Source organism: Phycodurus eques, chromosome 2 (assembly GCF_024500275.1).
Source record: "Phycodurus eques isolate BA_2022a chromosome 2, UOR_Pequ_1.1, whole genome shotgun sequence".
In the NCBI taxonomy this organism is placed as follows: domain Eukaryota; kingdom Metazoa; phylum Chordata; class Actinopteri; order Syngnathiformes; family Syngnathidae; genus Phycodurus; species Phycodurus eques.
In genome coordinates, this window is record NC_084526.1 from 39,463,770 (window position 1) to 39,483,334 (window position 19,565).

The following is a 19,565-nucleotide window of genomic DNA, read 5'->3' on the forward strand; positions in this document are numbered from 1 at the left end:
CTTGTTTATTTGGACGTTATTAGTCAGAGCTGCGCGATAAAATGCTGACTTTACAAAACACAATAATGCCCATGGAATGACGGAGTACCTTACGACGTGTCCAGTATACTAACGCCTTTGCTTCACAGTCTTCGAGAAGTAACACACAAGTGAATTTGTTGTGGCGTTCGAAATATCTCCGATTGGCGGCTTGTGTTAAGTTCCGCTTTCTGAGGCGCAGTGTCACTATTTGAATTGTCACCACTCATCCTTGTGTTGCTCTTATTTATTTTTGTAGCAGGCACGTAGCAACGACACCTTAATAAAGATGATTCTGATTCTGATTCTGATTCTGATTCTAGAAAGTAGAACAATACGCACGTCTTACTGGTATCATCGTCACGTAGGTTTAGGTTCAAGTATTATTGCCTGTTATTGTTGGGGTCCAGTCAAAAAAAATAAAAAAAAAATAAAAAAATGACATGGGATCCTGATTCACGATGGTAACGACAAACAGTGAGTGTTGTGCGGCTCCTTATGGCGTGTGCGCCTTGGCCACCAGGGGGCAGTATAATGTGCACACATGGATAGAAATGAAGACGACCATCACGACTGCCCAGTACGCTGAAGTAATATTTGTCATTTTCCGCAGAGGATAAAAGGATATATGACTGTGAGCATTGGTATAGTGTTTGTCCACATGTGTTGCTGCACTGTTTGTGGTCAAATATCTGTTACCTAAACTGCTATAACACCGTAACATCGATGCTAGCACTTTCTTTAGCCTGTCTATGCCGTTTTGCATTGAGCGTTAGCATTAAGCTCGCAGACTTTCGTGTAACGCAAAGTTATGTGAAAGTGTGATTCTCTTTATTTCGATGTTTAGTTTATCAGTAAACTTTAACTAGTAGTCGCAATGAGCAACTTGAAGCCTCGTTTTTTTTGCATAATTGTTCATATTCATGACTCGGCCCGATAAAGTCGGAAAGTATTTCTTCTGTCTTACTAGTAACTAATATGTTACATCAGGTATATTTACGTGACAGGTGTCCACGTGAGACTAAACGTCCACTTGTTGACTGATTGCATAAGTGCGTTTGATATGCGGTTACTCATTAACTAAGTTGACCGTGCCAGCATACCACTTGGATTGTATTTGTATTTTTCTCTGTTCATGTTGCACAGCACGAAAGGAAAGACTTCTTGCTTTAGGTGTTCGAGCCGTATTTATTATCACTTCCTCCACTTTGCGGGGAGTGTCGGCAGGCTCATCAGGGTAGGAAAGTGAGCCGCTCGTCACCACCATTGTTTGCTGTCCTCCTCCGAGACACGCACGCACGCACGCACACACACACTTTGTGGACATTAAGAAATAATAAACATCAATGATTCATTGCCTTGTAGCAGGTGCCGCACTGCATCCCTTTCAACAATCTTGCTCGTGTTACATTATACACAAACTGTGACATCTACGTGTGGATATCCACTGATAAAATGTGTTCTGATAGTTATAACCACATTTATATGTATATTTTTTTGTTTCAGCGCGGGGATGAGAAAGTCGGCCAAATCCGGACCCCCCCCCCCACATCATCTTATGTGGCCCGCGAAAGCAAATCATGTACCTTTTTGTTACCAATCCCACTTCGGAAGCAAATTGAACAGTAGTCGAACAATTTTAGTTCGTTAGCTTCTGAAAAACTTCAAAACTAGCTATCCATCCATTTGTTGTGTGTTTGTAATAATATGAGGTGGCAAATACGATGGCCCGTGATAAAAATGACTTTGACGCCCCTGCGATTGTCCGTACATGTGAATGGTTGTTTGTCTACAGTAAACGTGCGCTGCGATTGGCTGGCAACCAGTTCAGGGTGTCTATATATATATTAGGGCTGTCAAAATTAAAGTGTTAACTCGTGATGAATAATAATAATAAAAAGAAATATCCGTCAAAGTCCGTTAAACGTGAATACAATTCAAAAGTGTGATTAATCTGATTTAAAAGATGAATTGCTTGACAACCCATATATACGTGTGTGTGTGTGTGTGTGCGTGTATAACCTTTCTTCTTCTTTTTTTTCTTTTTTTGCAGAAAGTGATTTTTTCGGTATGAAATAAAGCTCGATTGGTTTGTGGAGCTTGCCATGATACCATGCGACGTATAAACCAGCATGACATCCCTCGTCGACATGATGTCGAAAGGTCCAGTTTCATTTCATTGTCTGCTGATAGTGTCAAGGTTCTCTCCGGTGACTTCCGCTGTCGCCAAGGAGATCCACCTGCCCCGGGCCGAGTGGGAGGGCCCGGCCCGCCCGGCCCGCCGTCCCCGCCCTCATGCGAGTCCTGCTCTCGGGGCGCTCTCAGGGATGTGAAATGTGGCCCAACAGGTCAGATGGGAACTCAGACAGAAAGAGGGAGCCTCATTTCTGAGGGACTGACAAGCTTGTCAGTCAGGTGGATTGTGCTGCGCTTAGGTCGGAATCGAACAATGACCCCGCTGCGCCGCCGCCGCTGAGTGGGAACCTGTGCGGAGAGACACGCCGACCCTCACCTCGCTGGACGAAAGAGGAATTTCCCGATGGTGCCTCTGACAGTTGGAGCACAACTCAGGAAGGATCAGTGAGAGGAAGCGTGGGAGGAGGGTCTACTGAGGAGGAGGACGTGGGGGACGGACGGACGCACTGTGTGCCCGCGGAGTGGACACAAGAGAAGACATGCTTCACCACGGGCCCAGACGAACATTTTCCAGCACCACCACCACGACAGACGACTCTTCAGAGGCCGCAAGCGAGGTAAGAAGTCCTCCAGAAGGAGTGCGAGGACATTGACTGAGTCACAGGCTTCTTTCTTCTTCTTCTTCTCCTTCTTCTTCTTTATTTTCGCAAACGCTGGTGCGTTTCACCCCTCCCTGCTGTCTGTCGCTCGATGCATTTGGACACCGAGCAGAGAACAGGACGCGTACAAGACGAGCGCGTAAGGCGAGCCCGATGTGCCGCAGGCTGACCGTTTGTCATTATTTGAACAATGCGCTGACATAACCAGCCTTTCGGAGACAAATGCCCTTTAAACTTGGCGGAATGAGGGAAAAGAAAAACTGAGTGAACTCAACCTGCAGGCAAGTCGAGTCATCGGGAAAACAAAGTTTTGAGAAAGGCACGATACAAGTTGGATTTCGGATTATTATTATTACTACTACTACTACTACTACTACTATTATTACTACTACTATTACTACTATCTAAAAACTATTTATCAATATATAGTCAATATATGTTTGTGGAGATAAGAATATGTTTCTATAGTTATTTTTTTTTGGAATACAAATGTATATCTATTATTATTATTATTTGCAATCCATTGTGTAGATTATTTTCTATATTATACAAACTATGACATCTAAAAATATGTATGCATTCATATATATTCAAAACATATTTGTTAATATTTATTCAATAAAAGATTAGATTTATATATTTGTATTTAATAAAATACTTTTTTTACAAATATATTTGAAATTGTTTTTCAGTATATACTTTTTGCTTTTATATTATTATGATTATTATTATTATTGGGGGGGGGGGGGGTGCATGGCTCAGGTGGTTGTCTCCCTGCCCTTGTGACCATTTCGAACTGTCCTTGAGCTATTCAAATATTATATATATTATATATTCAAACAATAACTTGCAAAAAAGTTGAAGTTCCCTTGTTCAATTGTCCTTTCTAACGATTGTACCGGAGGAAATAATGGGAATAGAAATAATCTGCATTCCATTATCAAACCTACACGTACTATACCGACAAGGTTTTCAATAACAGTACTCTACCAACTGTCATACGAGTGTAAAAATCAATTAACAGCTGGTAATATGAGGACGCGAAACAATAAAAACATCCATCCATCCATTTTCTGAGCCGCTTCTCCTCACGAGGGTCGCGGGCGTGCCGGAGCCTATCCCAGCTGTCATCGGGCAGGAGGCGGGGTACGCCCTGAACTGGTCGCCAGCCAATCGCAGGGCACATACACACAAACAACCTTTCAACAGTCACACCTACGGGCAATTTAGAGTCTCCAGTTAATGCATGTTTTTTGGGATGGAGAAAACCCACGCAGGCACGGGGAGAACATGCAAACTCCACACAGGCGGGGGCGGCGATTGAACCCGACTGGTTAGAGCGTCAGCTCTAACCAGTCGTCCACCGTGCCGCCTACAATTAAAAACAGCCAGTCTTAAATTTCATGACAAATGGAATCTCACACATCTCATTTTGTAGCATTCTTAAGTGTCACACAAGTTTGAAAAGAAATCCCCTCCGTAAAACGCTTGACAAAACTATTGGGACAGCTAAAGTCTTTGAATGTTTACGTTTTATTTCCTTAAACGTGAGCATTCGTCACTTCATTGTCTTTCGTTTCTTTTTGTTTTTTTGCTCCACAGAGGACAATCAGACGCCTTAGGTTGACTCTCCATCCGGGAGATGACGCCAGCAAGGAGTACAAACCTGCTAAATCAGATACGGTAAGACATGTTTTTCTTCTTCTTCTTCTACGTTTTGTAATACAGTACATCGCTGAAATTCCACCATTACCCACGGTGCATCCTGCCTTGACTGAAAAGACTTCATCAAAAATCTCTTCAAGATGTCTGGTCTGTGTTATGGAATCATGACTGAAGGGCGTGTGCAATATTGCACACGTTTCACATTCTAGTAGAGAACAACCGAAGCTCTGTTATGAATCCGATATACTATTCACTTATGGTATGAAAGGAAGAAAGGAAGGAAACAAGGACGGTATAAAAGAAAGGATGGATGAAAGGAGGGACACAAGGGAAGGATGGCAGGAAGGCAGGAAAGAAATAAGGAAGGAAAGAAGGATGTATAAAATGAAGGATTTTAGGGTCCCCACAAGGTCAGCGCAAAAACCCACCATTTTGACGCGAGGCTTCAAAATCGTGAAAAATCAAGCCGTTCCCTCGCTGCGGACGTGCTTGTTGAACGCGCTGAAACCACAGCGCCGCAGTTGGCGTAACTCTGTGAGGAGGTGGGTTAGACCGGGTGTTTGTAATTTCGTAGACGAGCGCCAAGCGTGGTTAAAAGAGGGCGATTTGTGTGCTGTCCAGCCGACTGCAATCATGATCAATCAAGGCGTCGGCTTTCCTTCCCATTAAATGCGACGCATCGACAGTCTCGACGTGGCGGAGCGACGACAACCAAATTGTTAACGAGCGCATGTCGCCGCTACCAACAAACAAACCAAATTCACCGAAATTGATCCGAGCAGTTGTAATTTTAGGGCCGACTTTCAGTCACGGAATTGTCACACGCGGACGCTCGGTGTGGGTCGGAACAACCATCTTGGCGCAGACCGGTCTTCCAAATTGGCCAGCGCTTGCACGATAATCAAGATACGACACCATTTGGGCTCCAAGTCTACGAAAATAGAGCCCAATATCGCCACAATTCAGTATTACAGAGTTCTCGGTCTCTGCACGTTTATCCAGCAATGATCTTCGTGTGTCCAATGTATGCATTTAAAAACAAATCTCTCTCTTTACAGCCTCTTTCAATCTCGAAAGCGTTTATTTCAATTTATGCAGCTAGGAACGCATGGAAATATGATAAAGTATACATTTCTAAAGTGCACACCGACTTTTGGCCCACTCCTGAATAGTGAAAATCCACAAGTAATCGAATCCCCTCCAAAAGGTTTACAATTGCCTACAGATGGCACAGGATTGTGGCAAAGCACTACTTTTGCCTAATTTAAACTCCTCAAAATACTCCAACATAGTTACTTGTCACCAAGATGCCATGAGATGGCGGCAAAGCACTACGTTTGTCTATTTGAAAGCTCACTTCCAAATTGTGTGAGTTCACTGTGCATTTTTTAACATCCTTTTTCAAAGGATGCACATATTTGATCTCTGCAGGCACACTAGCTGCCCATCCCCCCCCCCCCCAACGGTTGTGTTGTGTGCTAAAGTGATCCTCTGGATTCAAGTCAATGTGAATGACGAACGACCGTGCGTACACGCCGCAGGCGCTGCGCCGCTCTTTGGGTGTTTGCTGTGGGTGACGCCGCCCCGGCCCTCTTTGTTTGGATTTAGAATGACGAGGTGAGACGTCATGTCGTTGTCCCGTTCAGGACCCTAACACAGACGCCGCTGCGTTTTGTGAAAACTTTGACCCCGCGGGGACGACGGTCTTCGTCTCGTTCGCTCACACACTGATAACACAGCGGCGTAATCTGCGAGCGCGCTAACCCTTCTGGAGGGTGCGGTCACGAGTGTTGGAAGGTTGTTGGATCAGTGACAGGCGAGGAAGACGTTTGCCGCCTGTGTTGACGTGTACAGTGCGCCCGTGATGACGCGGACGCACATGAAGGCCTTGCGATACAGTAGTCGGACTGCACGCGTTTGACTTCAACGCAGCAAAGCTCGCAGTGATCGACGTGGGTTTTTTTTTGTGGCTCATTACGCGGAGACGTGATAATGGCAGATAGCACAGTATTTGAAGAAGTATTTGTACATGTAATAAGTCAGAAAGGATGTGTCTTGCATGAAGTCATTGAACGTGTTCGCCCTTTCAGAAAATATTTGAATGCAAATGCATTCAACTAAAAAGTTAAATACAACTGAACCACAATTTGAGACTCACTGATCTATATTACTGAACCCACTTTACTCTTAAACTTCACTGGCGGACCCTCTTAACGTTCACACGATGAATTACTGCGTGCATGCATGCACGCACGCAGGTGGATTCGCGGCTATGTGCTGAAGCAACGCGGCTGATGTTGTGCTACACAGCTGATTCAAAGCACAAGCAAAGTTCAGGAGGTTATAAAAAGGCTTCCTTGTGTCCTCTACACTGAGGCCAAACGTAAGTTTAACTCCAACACTGATGTCAAAAACTATTTTTTTTTTTTTATCATCCCCTTCTCTCCTCTCTCTACTGGGATAACTCTGCTTATGGTTGTGGGTTGGCTCCTCAGCACCTACGACCATGTCCAAGTATCCTTGAGCAAGGTAACGAAGTCCCGGTCGCTCCTGATGCTACGTCATCAGAAGGACAACGTAAAACAACAACAAAAATAATAGACTATGGCATAAGAAAGGAAGGGAAGCGCTCGAAACAATCATGATTATGCATTTTGATGTTGTTGTTGTTTTTTTTAAACTGTGTGAATTAAGACAAACAATAATTGCTTTGAATCGAAGAAAACTTTAGTGAGATGTTTGGGGGCCCCTGGAAATTATATATATTTTTTAACTTGTTATGGATTGCCAAGAATTCGTTGACAAAAGAGCTGCGCATATAATTGACACATGCAATATCAAGAGAAATATGTTTGACACAAAATGGACGCCCAATAAGCAGTGACTATGTCGCCGAGTCAGAAGTCACCAAACTGACTGCAAAAGTGTTGTTTTCAAAGTGGCCTTGACTGGCTGTTGTATGAGGGCTCTTTGTACCTTGTGTCCTCCATGATAAAGTCGTACGACACAGAGGAATCTTTGTGAGCACCGAACGACGCGCTAAAGTGTTTCACTAATGGGCTGCCGTGTAATTAATCCAAAGACCTGTATTTAAGTTGTTCGTACATGTCACCGTGAAACAGGTGGTGGTGATGTGCACTCGCTAACGGCCGCAATATTAGGTACACCTAAACCGCCGTCTTATTTTTAGCGTTATTATCTTTGTAAAGGCAGATGTTTAGATGCAACTCGGATAAGCTTGTGCAGGTGACCGTAATGACGTTCTCCCCTCCCGGCAACAAAACAAAGAGGAACGGGCCGCACACACACAAACTCACACGGCTTTGGTTTCGGTTGAATAAACGCAAGTAGACACTGTCAAGCAGTACGTAGTTAAAGCAACTGTAACAGCCGGAGTTGGCATTTATTGTTGTGTCGTTGCGACGTTTTAAGAAAAAGCCGGTAGCGGATCTTTCCTCAGGAGTAAGGCTGGCCTGTGTCTACATGACAACAATGGTGTCTTTGTTCTTTACCTCCGCTCCATGTGAAGACTGAAGCGCCCTGTGATAGACAATAGGTCTAGAATGTTTAGTTTATATAGGTAGATGTTTGTTGGCAGGCAGTTGGCACAAAACAACATTTATTTTCAATTGTTTCAGAACTCAAACCATCATGATCAAGCCGTATTTACTGCTAATATAAATGATGTCTGTGCAGGATGGCTGGAAAAAGAGGAATGGCATCATTCAAAGAGAGAGGCCGGCCGGCAGAGAGTCACTCAAGCAGGTAGGCAGAAACATGAAGAACAGACGCTGCATTGCGTATGCACCCACACCGGCCACGTATACCTGGCGAGTGGAACCTCGATTTGATGGACAAATATGAGAGAAAAGGGGTCGTTCGTAAAAGCCGTTTGTCCGTTAATTTGAAGCACTTTTTTTTTTTTTTTCATGGCCTAACAACTTTTAAGCTTTGTGCCTACAGGGACGCTAAGATAATGTCCACGCGTTGCCTTTGGTGGGAACGTCGCCCCTGCCAACATGGCCGCCACGCAGCCATGTCGGTTCGCTGGGTCTCGTCTTCATGTCTGTGACAACAGCAGCAGAACCTGGAAATATGTGTACCAGTCTGTGCCTGTTGACTGTGCCAGTACACAACTGGAACTATTGGACTGTCGCGTTTTGAGTTCCAGCCGGACACTATTTTCTCCAGGTCCGTTAAATCGAGGTTCCGCTGTACTATCGTCCAAAATCCAATACAAGAGATCCATCCATCCATTTCCTTAATTTAATTTATAAAAGGCACAATTATATGGAACAGTAAAATTCAATTGTGAGTGACATTAAACAGCTTGAAGCCTTTTTTTTTTTTTTTTTTTGAAAGATTTGTTCATTGCCAAACTGCTGCTTGTTGTGAAGCGAGTTTAGTTCACTGCCACCATACAGCACTCATATCTCAATTTTGTACTCGCAAGTTAAGCAAAAAAAAAAAAAAATAGCAGAATGATGCCTCGTTGTACTACGCGTATCTCAAGGCACCACTTTATTAAAAACACTTGTCAGTATAAAACAGCACATGAAACTACAAACTCAGTAACATAAAACATATTGAATGAATGACAAATAAGGAAATGCAGATTCTGTGATTCTTGTAATGGGGCGTCTGCATTTCACATGCCAAGTCATTTGAGTAATAAATTACCAATGTCTGACTAAATATTTATCCATATGTGTAAGGTACAAGGTTCTTTATTTGTCATTTCCGAATTATACAACGTAGGCACATGAGTAGCATCGCAAAGAACCACTAGACCGCACATAGAAGAACTTACTGTACACCAAATTTCAATGACACACTCATTTTTTATTAGATTTATTAATTATTTTATACTGCCGCTGTCTGCCTTGGCTCATCTGTCTGCTGGGGGCCCGAAAGGCAAAAGGGACAGCAGCTCATGTTCTGGGTTGCAGAAACATTTATTTTATTATTTTTTTTTTTTTTTAACATCCGTTCAAAACTTCCTGTTTCCACTGTTGAGCAGAAACAGTGCTACAAATATTTGATGTTGTGCACACATGTAAGCACGTGCAACACAAAATCCTCCTGCAGTCAGTGAGCAAATGGAACGATGCTTGAGCATTTATTCCATATCCTTGATATCTAGCTAAAGGTTCAAGTACTAGTACGCGTTTGTCCTCACTAGCAAGACAATTCAGTGCACGAGTACAACCCCTATTCCAATGAAGTTGTGACGTTGTGTTAAACATAAATAAAAACAGAATACCATGATTTGAAAATCATGTTCAACCTATATTTAATTGAATACACTACAAAGACAAGATATTTCATGTTCAAACTGATAAACTTGATTGTTTTTCGAAAATAATCATTAACTTAGAATCTTATGGCTGCAACACGGTCCAAAAAAGCTGGGACAGGTGGCAAAAAAGACTGAGAAAGTTGAGGAATGCTCATCAAACACCTGTTTGGAACATCCCACAGGTGAACAGGCTAATTGGGAACAGGGGGGTGCCATGATTGGGCATAAAAGAAACTTCCCTGAATTGCTCAGTCATTCACAAGCAAAGATGGGGAGAGGTTCACCTCTTTGGGAACAAGTGCGTGAGAAAACAATCGAACAGTTTAAGGGCAATGTTCCTCAACGTACAATTGGAAGGAAATTAGGGATTTCATCATCTACGGCACATAATATCATGAAAAGGTTCAGAGAATCTGGAGAAACCACTGCATGGAAGCGGCAAGGCCGAAAACCAACACTGAATGCCCGTGACCTTCGATCCCTAAGGCAGCACTGCATCAAAACCCGATGTGTAAAGGATATCACCACATGGGCTCAGGAACACGTCAAAAAACCAATGTCAGTAAATACAGTTCGGCGCTACATCCGTAAGTGCAACTTGAAAGTTGACTATGCAAAGCAAAAGCCATTTATCAATAACACCCAGAAACGCTGCCGGCTCTCTGGGCCTGAGCTCATCTAAGATGGACTGATGCAAAGTGGAAAAGTGTTCTGTGGTCCGACAAGTCCACATTTGAAATTGTTTTGGGAAATTGTGGACGCCGTGTCCTCCGGGCCAAAGAGGAAAAGAACCATCCGGACTGTTATGGACGCAAAGTTCAAAAGCCAGCATCTGTGATGGTATGGGGCTGTGTTAGTGCCAATGGCAAGGGTAAAGTACACATCTGCGAAGGCACCATTCATGCTGAAAGGTACATACAGGTTTTGGAGAAACATATGCTGCCATCCAAGCAACGTCTTTTTCATGGACACCCCTGCTTATTTCAGCAAGACAATGCCAAACCACATTCTGCACGTGTTACAACAGCGTGGCTTCGTAGTAAGACTGTTGAACAGCTGAAGCTGTACATTAAGCAAGAATGGGAAATAATTCCATCTACAAAGCTTCAGCAATTAGTGTCCTCAGTTCCCAAATGTTTATTGAATGTTGTTAAAAGAAAAGGTGATATAACACAGTGGTAAACATGACCCTGTCCCAGCTTTTTTGGAATGTGTTGCAGCCATAAAATTCTAAGTTAATGATTATTTGCTAAAAACAATCAAGTTGATCAGTTTGAACATTAAATATCTTGTCTTTGTAGTGTATTCAATTAAATATGGTTGAACGTCATTTGCAAATCATTGTATTCTGTTTTTATTTCTGTTTAACACAACGTTCCAACTTCATTGGAATTGGGGTTGTAGAACAACGAGGTCACACTACTATAATAATAATAATAACTAGGAGTTCATAATAATAATAACTAGTAGTTACTCGTAACATTTTTTTCATTACTGTATGAGAGTTCTGGACACTACTAGTGAGGCAAATCTGTGCAGTAGTTGACATCTCCACGCTACTCAAACTATTAGTGAAGCGCTACCTGTTAAATGGAAGAATTTTGTAATGTCATGAGTAGTAATAGTTGCACCAAGGTTTCAACTAGTGCCCTTGTAGTAACATGTAGTTGTCCTACTACTAGTATTCCATAGTTGGCCTGCTAAAAAGAACAAAGAGCTTACTAGTACATTGAGCTGGATATCAAGAATATGGACCAAATGCTCAAACGGCTTTCCACAAAGCTAGTCGAAAAACTGTGTCTTACTAGTGACATATTTTTCACTACTGCCTTCCACTACAATGTGACATTTCTGCACACTAGTAGGGCATCTTTAGCATACTAGTAGGACAACGCTGGCATGGTAGGAGAACGATTGAGGCAAAACTATTAGTGGGCATTTTGGTGCTACTAGTAGGGTCCAGGAGACTACTAGTGCATGACACCTGCCTGCGAGTTGGGCCAAGTAGTGTTATGAGTGTGGCCCAGTCGTTTACTAGTAGGGTTTTAATGCATACTAGTAGGCTAGTAAGACAGTCATTATATTTGTGTGGCCAAGTAGTTCTACTAGTGGACTGAATTGCCTTACTAGCGATGACCTTAAGAGCTGGATATTAAAGTAATGGAATAAATGCTCAAACAGTTTGCCATAATGTGCGTTGCACCCAAACAGACGCACACACACAGAGTGATATTCCCAGCTGAAGGAAACCTGAGCGCTGCGTTCTTGTCTCCCTCAGCACCCGGGCGACATGACCAACGGGCAGCCCGAGCCCTCGCCGCAGTATCACGGGCCCAAAATGTACGGCGTAGTGCAAAGGAACAACCCAGAAAGACAACAGGAAGTGATGGCGCGAGAGTGGACCGTCAGTCACCTTCATGACGAAATGAAGTACATCAGGGAGGTGAGCGGAGGACCGGCGCAAACCAGTAATACACATTGTCGTGTGCTTGTTTGTTTGTCAGAGATCATACCTGCGTGCTTTTTCTCGCCGTGTTTATACAGGTGAGAGATTCTCTGGAGAAGCTCAGAGAGCGCATGTACGGGCAGTTTGGAGGCATGCAGCAATCTGTGCACAAGCTCTCACAGGAAATAAAGGTAAGATGTGCGTGTAATCAGCATCACGTGATTAGATGAGCAGCACAATCATTTATGTGTTCTTTATTGTCATTTCATACTGTTACCGGGGCTGTTTAAAGTGAAACTGAGCCACTGAAAACTACAGTGGACTAACTCCTTTTTTTGGTGTGTCATTTTGAAGTTGAGTGGAGAAATGAATAGAGAAAAGGCATATCTTACAGATGACGGCAGGTGTAAATCAAGTTTTACATTTGTCACATCAAGAGAGCCGACTGTTATTACCCTCAGCACTTTGTTTTTAAATTGGGTGCCAGTGTATCTGCATGTTAGTATAAATGCATGTTGTTTTGCATCTTTCATGAAATATTCATTGACAAGGCTGCCGTTTGGACTTAGACTACTATTGCACTAAACCTTAAAAACCAAACTAAACGAAACCTCTAAATCACTCTCCTGCAAGATGACAAAAAAAAGGAGTCAGCCCACTCAATCAACCTTTGGCACGGCCTCTCATTTGCCTTCATCACCTAACGCGACTGTTTCAAAAAATACATGTACTTATATAATATACTGTATGTACAACATAAACTAGCTTAGCATATCTTTACGTGTACTGATGGGTTGGTTTTAGTGTGTTTAATAAATGACAGGTGAACAATGCATCATTCGAATTTGCTGTACGCGCCCCTCGGAAGAAAACGTTTGTACACCCCTGTTTGATATGAACGAAAACACCCTCTCTGGTGTGAAAAGAGTCACAAACGAAGTTATTGAAATATCATTTTAAAATAACACAACTACGACTACTATTCTCTGTGTTGCCCTCGTTAGTAAATATTGAATCACTGATGCTGCAAGTACTTTTCAAAGTGCTAAATGTCAATGCATGTGCGTTTTATTACAGACTGCCAACTCACGCCAGAGGAATCTTGAGTCAGAGGTGAGGGTCCGCACAGCAGCCATGGAGAGATTCGATCAAATGAACAGCTCCCTTATATCGTCCAACATCGGCCTGCAGGTAAAAAAAACAAATCTACGCCACCTGAAAAGGCATAGTTCTACGCTCAGCTATTTCCTTTTCAGAAATCTCTCCTGGACAACTGTCAAAATCGAGTGGACACGAGGGAAGAGTTGAAGACTTTGCGCAGCACATGTGAGCGAACACAGGAACAGCTCAGAGCCAAGGAGAGAGAGCTGGCCGCTGCACATGCTGAAAACCAGACGCTCAGACTTCAGGTAGGATGTTTGTGCATTAGGCCTCGGCCATGTTGTGTGACGTCACTGTGGAAGTACCTGCTCTGACACATTCGCGGATACTGTTGTCACTTGTGGCTAGTGTGACATGTCAGTCTGCTTGGAAACAGAGACGTTAGACTAGTTGTGCAAGATTTTAGTGAGAAAAAAAAGAGACTGCGAATCCACACACTTATTGTTTGCATGTCTCCTAACCGGCTTAACATACCACATTCTATTATAGATACTGGTATCGGGGACATAGCAGTTAGAAGGAAAGCAGTCATCAAGGTACAGTGACCCTACAGTGAATAGGGACCGAGCCCTGCTACAAATAACAAAAATCCACGAGTAATTGACCCCATGTAAATGGATTTATACTGTACCGTAATTGTCTAATTGTCTAATGCCACAAGATGGTGTCTATTGTCACAACCATCTTATTTTCGTACTCTCGGACGAAGGGGAAGACAGGCACACTCCACACGGGAGGGCCTGAATCCCGATTCAAACCCAGAACCTCTCTATTGTGAGGCAGCCATGCTAACCACTGCATCTTCCGTGTCACCCGCATTCACAATGTGAACAGCTCAGTATGATATAGTTCAGGTCTACACCCGGCGTTGTACCGGAACAAGTGGACCGGTGAACTTAGTTCACAATTTGTAATGATGAACTAAGAACTGTGCTACTTCATTTTTGGAATGGTGAACTGAACTCTGAACTAGCTCGCGTAAAAAATGAACTTTCCTAACACCGTGTACATGTAATCTGATTACATATTGTTGGACTAATATCTCACTTACAGTGTCAGTCAAAACTGCAAATTATTATCTTAGCACATTATATTGTGCAGGTATGAAGTCTTGTGCGTATACTGTGTATCCAATTTGAGTGTTTACTACCACAATTACTGTTTGACCTGGTAAAAGCAGAAGGTCAAATATTCGAGTTCGTCTTTAATATCTGTTGAACTACGGTCTATTTATCACTTCCACATTCCAACCAGCACTCTCTTTACACCAATGTGGAAATATTTTTACATTCACTTTTTCTTCCCTTTAGTTAATCACATGCCTGGAGGCTTTAAAGAACTTTTTTCCCCATTCGTCAGCATTATAATCAGCTCAGCTCAGAGTGCTAACAGTGGTTGCTTTTGTTCTTCGCTGTCCAGGTGGAATCTTCGCGGGAAGCCAACAGTAAGGCCCTAATGGAGCTCTCCATAGCACTCGAAAGAGACTACCAGGAAAAGCTGCAGGAAGAGCAAAGAAAACACAGGGAGGAGATTGAAATACTCCAGGTCTGAACTATTTACTTTTCGATCAATGTGATACATCCATCGCCAAAAGACACAAACCCATGGGTCATAAGAACACGTGTTGGGCAATTTCAAACAAATGCCAGAGAAAAACATTTTTGTTTAATGTATTTGCTTGCACAGGCACAACTGGATGACTACATCAGACGACTGGAGGAAGCTGAGATGAATATTCGGGCCGCAGAGGCCAAAATTGCCGAGCGGGATCAGAGGATTGGTGAACTTGAGCGTCTGCTTGACTGCATGGGAACGGTAACCATTGCGAAAACAACAACAAGGTGTTACGCGCATGATTGTCATATGATCAATCCCACAGGAAAAGAGTCATCTCCATCAGAAACTGCAGGAATGTGAACGCCGCCTTCGCTTGTTGGAGAGGAGCGATACAACAGATGGAGCTGCAGACAAAAGGTATCCCATCCATGTCCAAAAACAAAGACAATAAGCTGAATATCTGATCAGTGTCCAAAGCGATGGCCATGTTTGCTGCTACTTGTGGTTCCCAGGTCCCAAGAGCTGCAAAGGGAAGCCGGAGGCCTCAGAGAGCGGATCAAACACTTGAACGACATGGTCTTCTGTCAACAACGGAAGGTCAAAGGAATGATCGAGGAGGTGAGAGAGGACTTTTGAGACACAAGCTCAAAAATGAAATCAGACCCTTGTTTTCTGAGGCAGTTTGAGGTTCTTTGCTCGTAAAAGGACTGAAAATACTGTAATATGCATGCCCTTGATCGTAATGTGACTCCAGTGGCGAAGCAATGAAGCAAATATATACTTTGCTCAAGAATCTTTACATGTATATGCAACAACAAAGTTGCTGTTTCAGTTGTACCATACCCATGAATACCTACAATAAACACTTGAGGGCCGCGGCACGCCCGAACAGGACTGATGTGCAACATGCAGAATTCTACAAGTAGTTTTCACGAGTGGCTGACTGTCGGCCACTAGTTTTGCTGCAATTCCAAATTTATGTCGCTGGTAAACAGTGTCGCAATGTCGCAGATGTAACGGCCAATGAAAAATGCCACATTGCATCAAATGATTCACAGCAAAAAGTAGCGAGATCCAGCCGGCCGCCGCCTCGCTGTTCCAATAAAGTATTTAAGGTATATATATTGATCAAAACATGGAGCGTCTCTGTTGCCGAAATGCACAAGTGCAGTCAATAAATCGGGAGAGCATTGCCAAGACGTTCTTAACTATCCACACTCTCCTTTATTTCTTATCCATTTCCACTCTGTGCATTATTATAATATAGCTACAGCAGCAGGGGCAATCCACTTCGTCCTCGACAATCTCCCCATGTTGTTTGTGGTTCAATTGAAAATAATACTGGACATTATATGTGGGACCTTAAAACGTTGTTTCTCGATACGAACACCAGGGGCCACAGCTTTTCCGTTGCAGCGAGTTGGTACTTGGAGGATCAATCACCAGGTGTGCGGGTGAGAGTCGCTGACTGTAATTTGTTCGCGACTGTCTGGTTGTTCACATCCATCCGATATGATTACATAGGATTTGAACAGAACAAATCAGATTTGTTTTCTTTTTGTACTTACTGCAGAGCAGAGTACAACAAGTGTTAACACAGCTGTAAGATACATATAAAGCAATCCCTGACACAATGAGAATAAGAAGATTTAAGATGCAACAGAACAGGGAACAACCATAAATCACATGAAGTTATACAGGTGAAAATTCAATTCTATTTATAGAGGGCCAATTTCCAACAAAGACGGATTAAAGAAAACCAACGGAACCATGCATTGCTGCATGAGTCATTTGTTGCATCCTGCGTGCGTATTCATTGTTGACAAAGAAACAAGAACAATGGAGATGCAATACTTTCCACACAAGTGTTTGTGTTTTCCGGCTGTAAAACATTAACACCCAGAAATGTTTTCATTTAAAAACCGTGTTATGGTCAGTGGTCAAGGTTCAGTAGTCCTGATATGAGACATTGAACAAAAAACTCACAAGTTCATCTAGAAAAGGCCCGTTTCAAATCAAGGAATTTCTTACTCTGAGGCAGTAGTGCTGCCCACTAATTCACTCCACTGGCCAGGACAATACCGACAACCGTTATCATTGCATCTCGTGATCTGACACTCATGATCGCATGATAATCTGTGTTTTCGTCTTGAAACGGTGAAGGTGCAAAAACTACGAGCTCAAGTTGCTGAGAAGGACATGTTCATCTCAGAGCTGCTGGACCAAATTGCAATTGTGGAGTGTGAGGTAAGACTCTGTGTGTGCGTGTGCAATTGTGTGTGTTTAATCCGGGCTCCTTTGGTTCTGATCGCTGAGTGCTTTGAGCAATGGACGTCCGTATGTGGTGACGGCAGTCTCTGCATGAATATGACAGTCTCGTTTCCTCTTTTCCTTTTCCTAGAATAATGAATTAGAAGACAAGCTCAAGTATTTTATGTCCACACAGAGTAGTGAAGAAGATGATTTGGACTTCCAGAAGATAGGACTCGTCTGCAATACTCTCCCAAGGTAAGACGCAACTTATTCAAGGGGTGTGGCAACGAAACCGGGGGCTTCTTTGTTTAACGTGTGACTGTTCAAACAGAGTTGAAGTACCTCGGCATGATGTTGAATCGCCTATTCTGCATAAACCAACTCATCTCCATCCTATAAAACACCTCCCATCTGAACAACCTCTATTTGTCATACCACCTCCACCCCAAATACGACCTCCGCCACCCCCAGATCCTCCCTTAGCATATACATATGCTTCACTACCCCCTGAACCTCCTTTATCACCTACAAACGCTCCGCTACCCCCGCTGCCTTCATCGCCTACACCGCCTTCATCGCCCACACCACCTTCATCGCCCACACCACCTTCATCACCCACATCACCTCCATCATCTCCCACACAAGCATCAGCTGTGCCTCCTATACAACATCCTTCGAACCTCTACCTTACAACGCCTACTCAACCAAGGACATTCAAGTATAACAAACCTCCTCCCAGCAGGCTGGAGTCCAGTTTACTTCGCTTCACACCCATCGAGTACAGCCGCTACCTAGACGCCAACCCGACGCCCCAGATAGAAATGTACTCCTCCACCCAAATCGCCTCCGAATCCCAAAGTTACAAGTGCCAGCCTAGCGACGAGGTGGACGCAGGAACAGACGCTCAGACAGCATCGAATAAAGACGATGGTTCAGCGGCGTCCAGAAGAACAAGACCAATGCTCGCGCACCTGGATACGCCATTTATGAAATTAATGGAAATAACAGCAAATATCAAAGTCGAGTGACCGGAGATCACTGAACTGCGAACCCCAGTTTAATGCGATATGTACCAGACCCAATTGTAATTGGTGAAAAGAAACGCCATATAGCGAGATCATTAAAAAAAAAAAAAAAAAAAAAAAGCCAGTTTATAGTTTTGACCCTCCCACACACTTTAAAAAGAAAAATTAAACTTAGTAAGACACACTAGTACTAGTAAAGTCCAAATAGGAGGCACAACGTGCTTGCTCCAAGTTGTTTATTTTTGTCACTTCCATATGAAGTTTACTGTAAATTTGACATGTAAAACAAACGAGAATAAAACTTTGTATATTTAAATACCCAAATGTTCAACCAAACCATGAATGAACTGAAGCCCGCTAGCTTAATGCAAACATATCATGCGAAACACCACGGACTGGCTAATGGAATATAGCATAGATATATATAAAACCTCGGCCCTTTCCTGAGAAGACTTTACATCATTTTGTATGCCTTACGATAACACAATATGCTATTGACAGGAAAACCTGTCATTTATACCAAAAAATACAGGCTAGTACGATGTCCTTCAAGGTATTAATAGACATTTTGTTGTACAGGCTCACTCGTGGCCCACGTTTCGTGCCTTTGCGCTAAACTAGCAACAAGCTAACACGAGAAGACGAAACAGCGTTGTATGTTCACTTTGATTGATTCCTTCTGTTATTTTATTTCTCGTTTCTCTGTCCTACTTTCTGAAAATATGATTCTAGTTCAGGGGTGTCGAACATACGGCCCGCGGGCCAGAACCGGCCCGTCAGGGGGTCCAATCCGGCCCGTGGGGATGGAGAAGACATTCACTGCTATTTTTCAATAAAAGTAACTTTTGTCGCTAATTTTGTCCACTGGAGGATGCACTGACAACACTTAAATGACATTGATGCACTTGTGAAGGCCAAACGATGCCAAGTTTCAGGAGCACACGAATATAAAATGGTGTGCCATGTTCACACTACAATTCTGTGAAAATACCTTTCTACCTCCTGCAGACATGTTTTAAGACATTGAATATCACAAAATGTCAGTAAAAAACTTCACTTAAAAAGAGTTTGGTTTGTTGGAACCTTTTTGGTTTTTCCCCCCCCCGATGCATTGCCAGAATTCAAATTTTTATGTATACATTTACAAAGGATGCATCACTGAATGGTGCATGCTCACTGATTTATAAACCTGTTGAAATAATGTTTGGTTAAAAATTTCAGACTGCTCATGATTTGCAACAAAATTTGCAACAAGATAATAACTAATAAATGTGAATATTGTCCGAAATTACTAGTAATTATTTGGACCAAAACAATGGGGAAAATTTTTAATAGTTCTTATTTAT

The 19,565-nt window shown here is 42.9% G+C and overlaps 1 protein-coding gene across 2 annotated transcripts; it reads left to right on the plus strand.

Moving 5' to 3' along the window:
• The first annotated feature begins 2,355 nt into the window (after positions 1-2,355).
• On the plus strand, positions 2,356-18,339 carry myzap (myocardial zonula adherens protein). 2 transcript variants are annotated; one of them, XM_061670633.1, is made up of 14 exons: positions 2,356-2,771; positions 4,416-4,496; positions 8,175-8,243; positions 12,056-12,220; positions 12,322-12,414; positions 13,301-13,414; positions 13,480-13,632; positions 14,804-14,929; positions 15,071-15,199; positions 15,264-15,358; positions 15,454-15,559; positions 17,105-17,188; positions 17,343-17,449; positions 17,526-18,339. In XM_061670633.1, the coding sequence occupies exons 1-14, from the start codon at positions 2,694-2,696 to the stop codon at positions 18,220-18,222; spliced, it is 2,097 nt and encodes a 698-aa protein (XP_061526617.1). In that variant the 5' UTR covers positions 2,356-2,693; the 3' UTR covers positions 18,223-18,339. The 2 variants fall into 2 exon arrangements, with proteins under 2 accessions (XP_061526617.1, XP_061526618.1); XM_061670634.1 differs by having other exon boundaries at positions 17,388-17,449.
• Positions 18,340-19,565: the final 1,226 nt, after the last annotated feature.

Bases quoted from the DNA above. Each gene is read 5' to 3' on its own strand.
- myzap (XM_061670633.1), top strand. From the start codon at position 2,694: ATGCTTCACCACGGGCCCAGACGAACATTTTCCAGCACCACCACCACG. The intron at 15,200-15,263 runs GTAACCATTGCG...TCAATCCCACAG, and splicing joins TGCTTGACTGCATGGGAACG to GAAAAGAGTCATCTCCATCA. The intron at 17,189-17,342 runs GTAAGACTCTGT...TCCTTTTCCTAG, and splicing joins TTGCAATTGTGGAGTGTGAG to AATAATGAATTAGAAGACAA.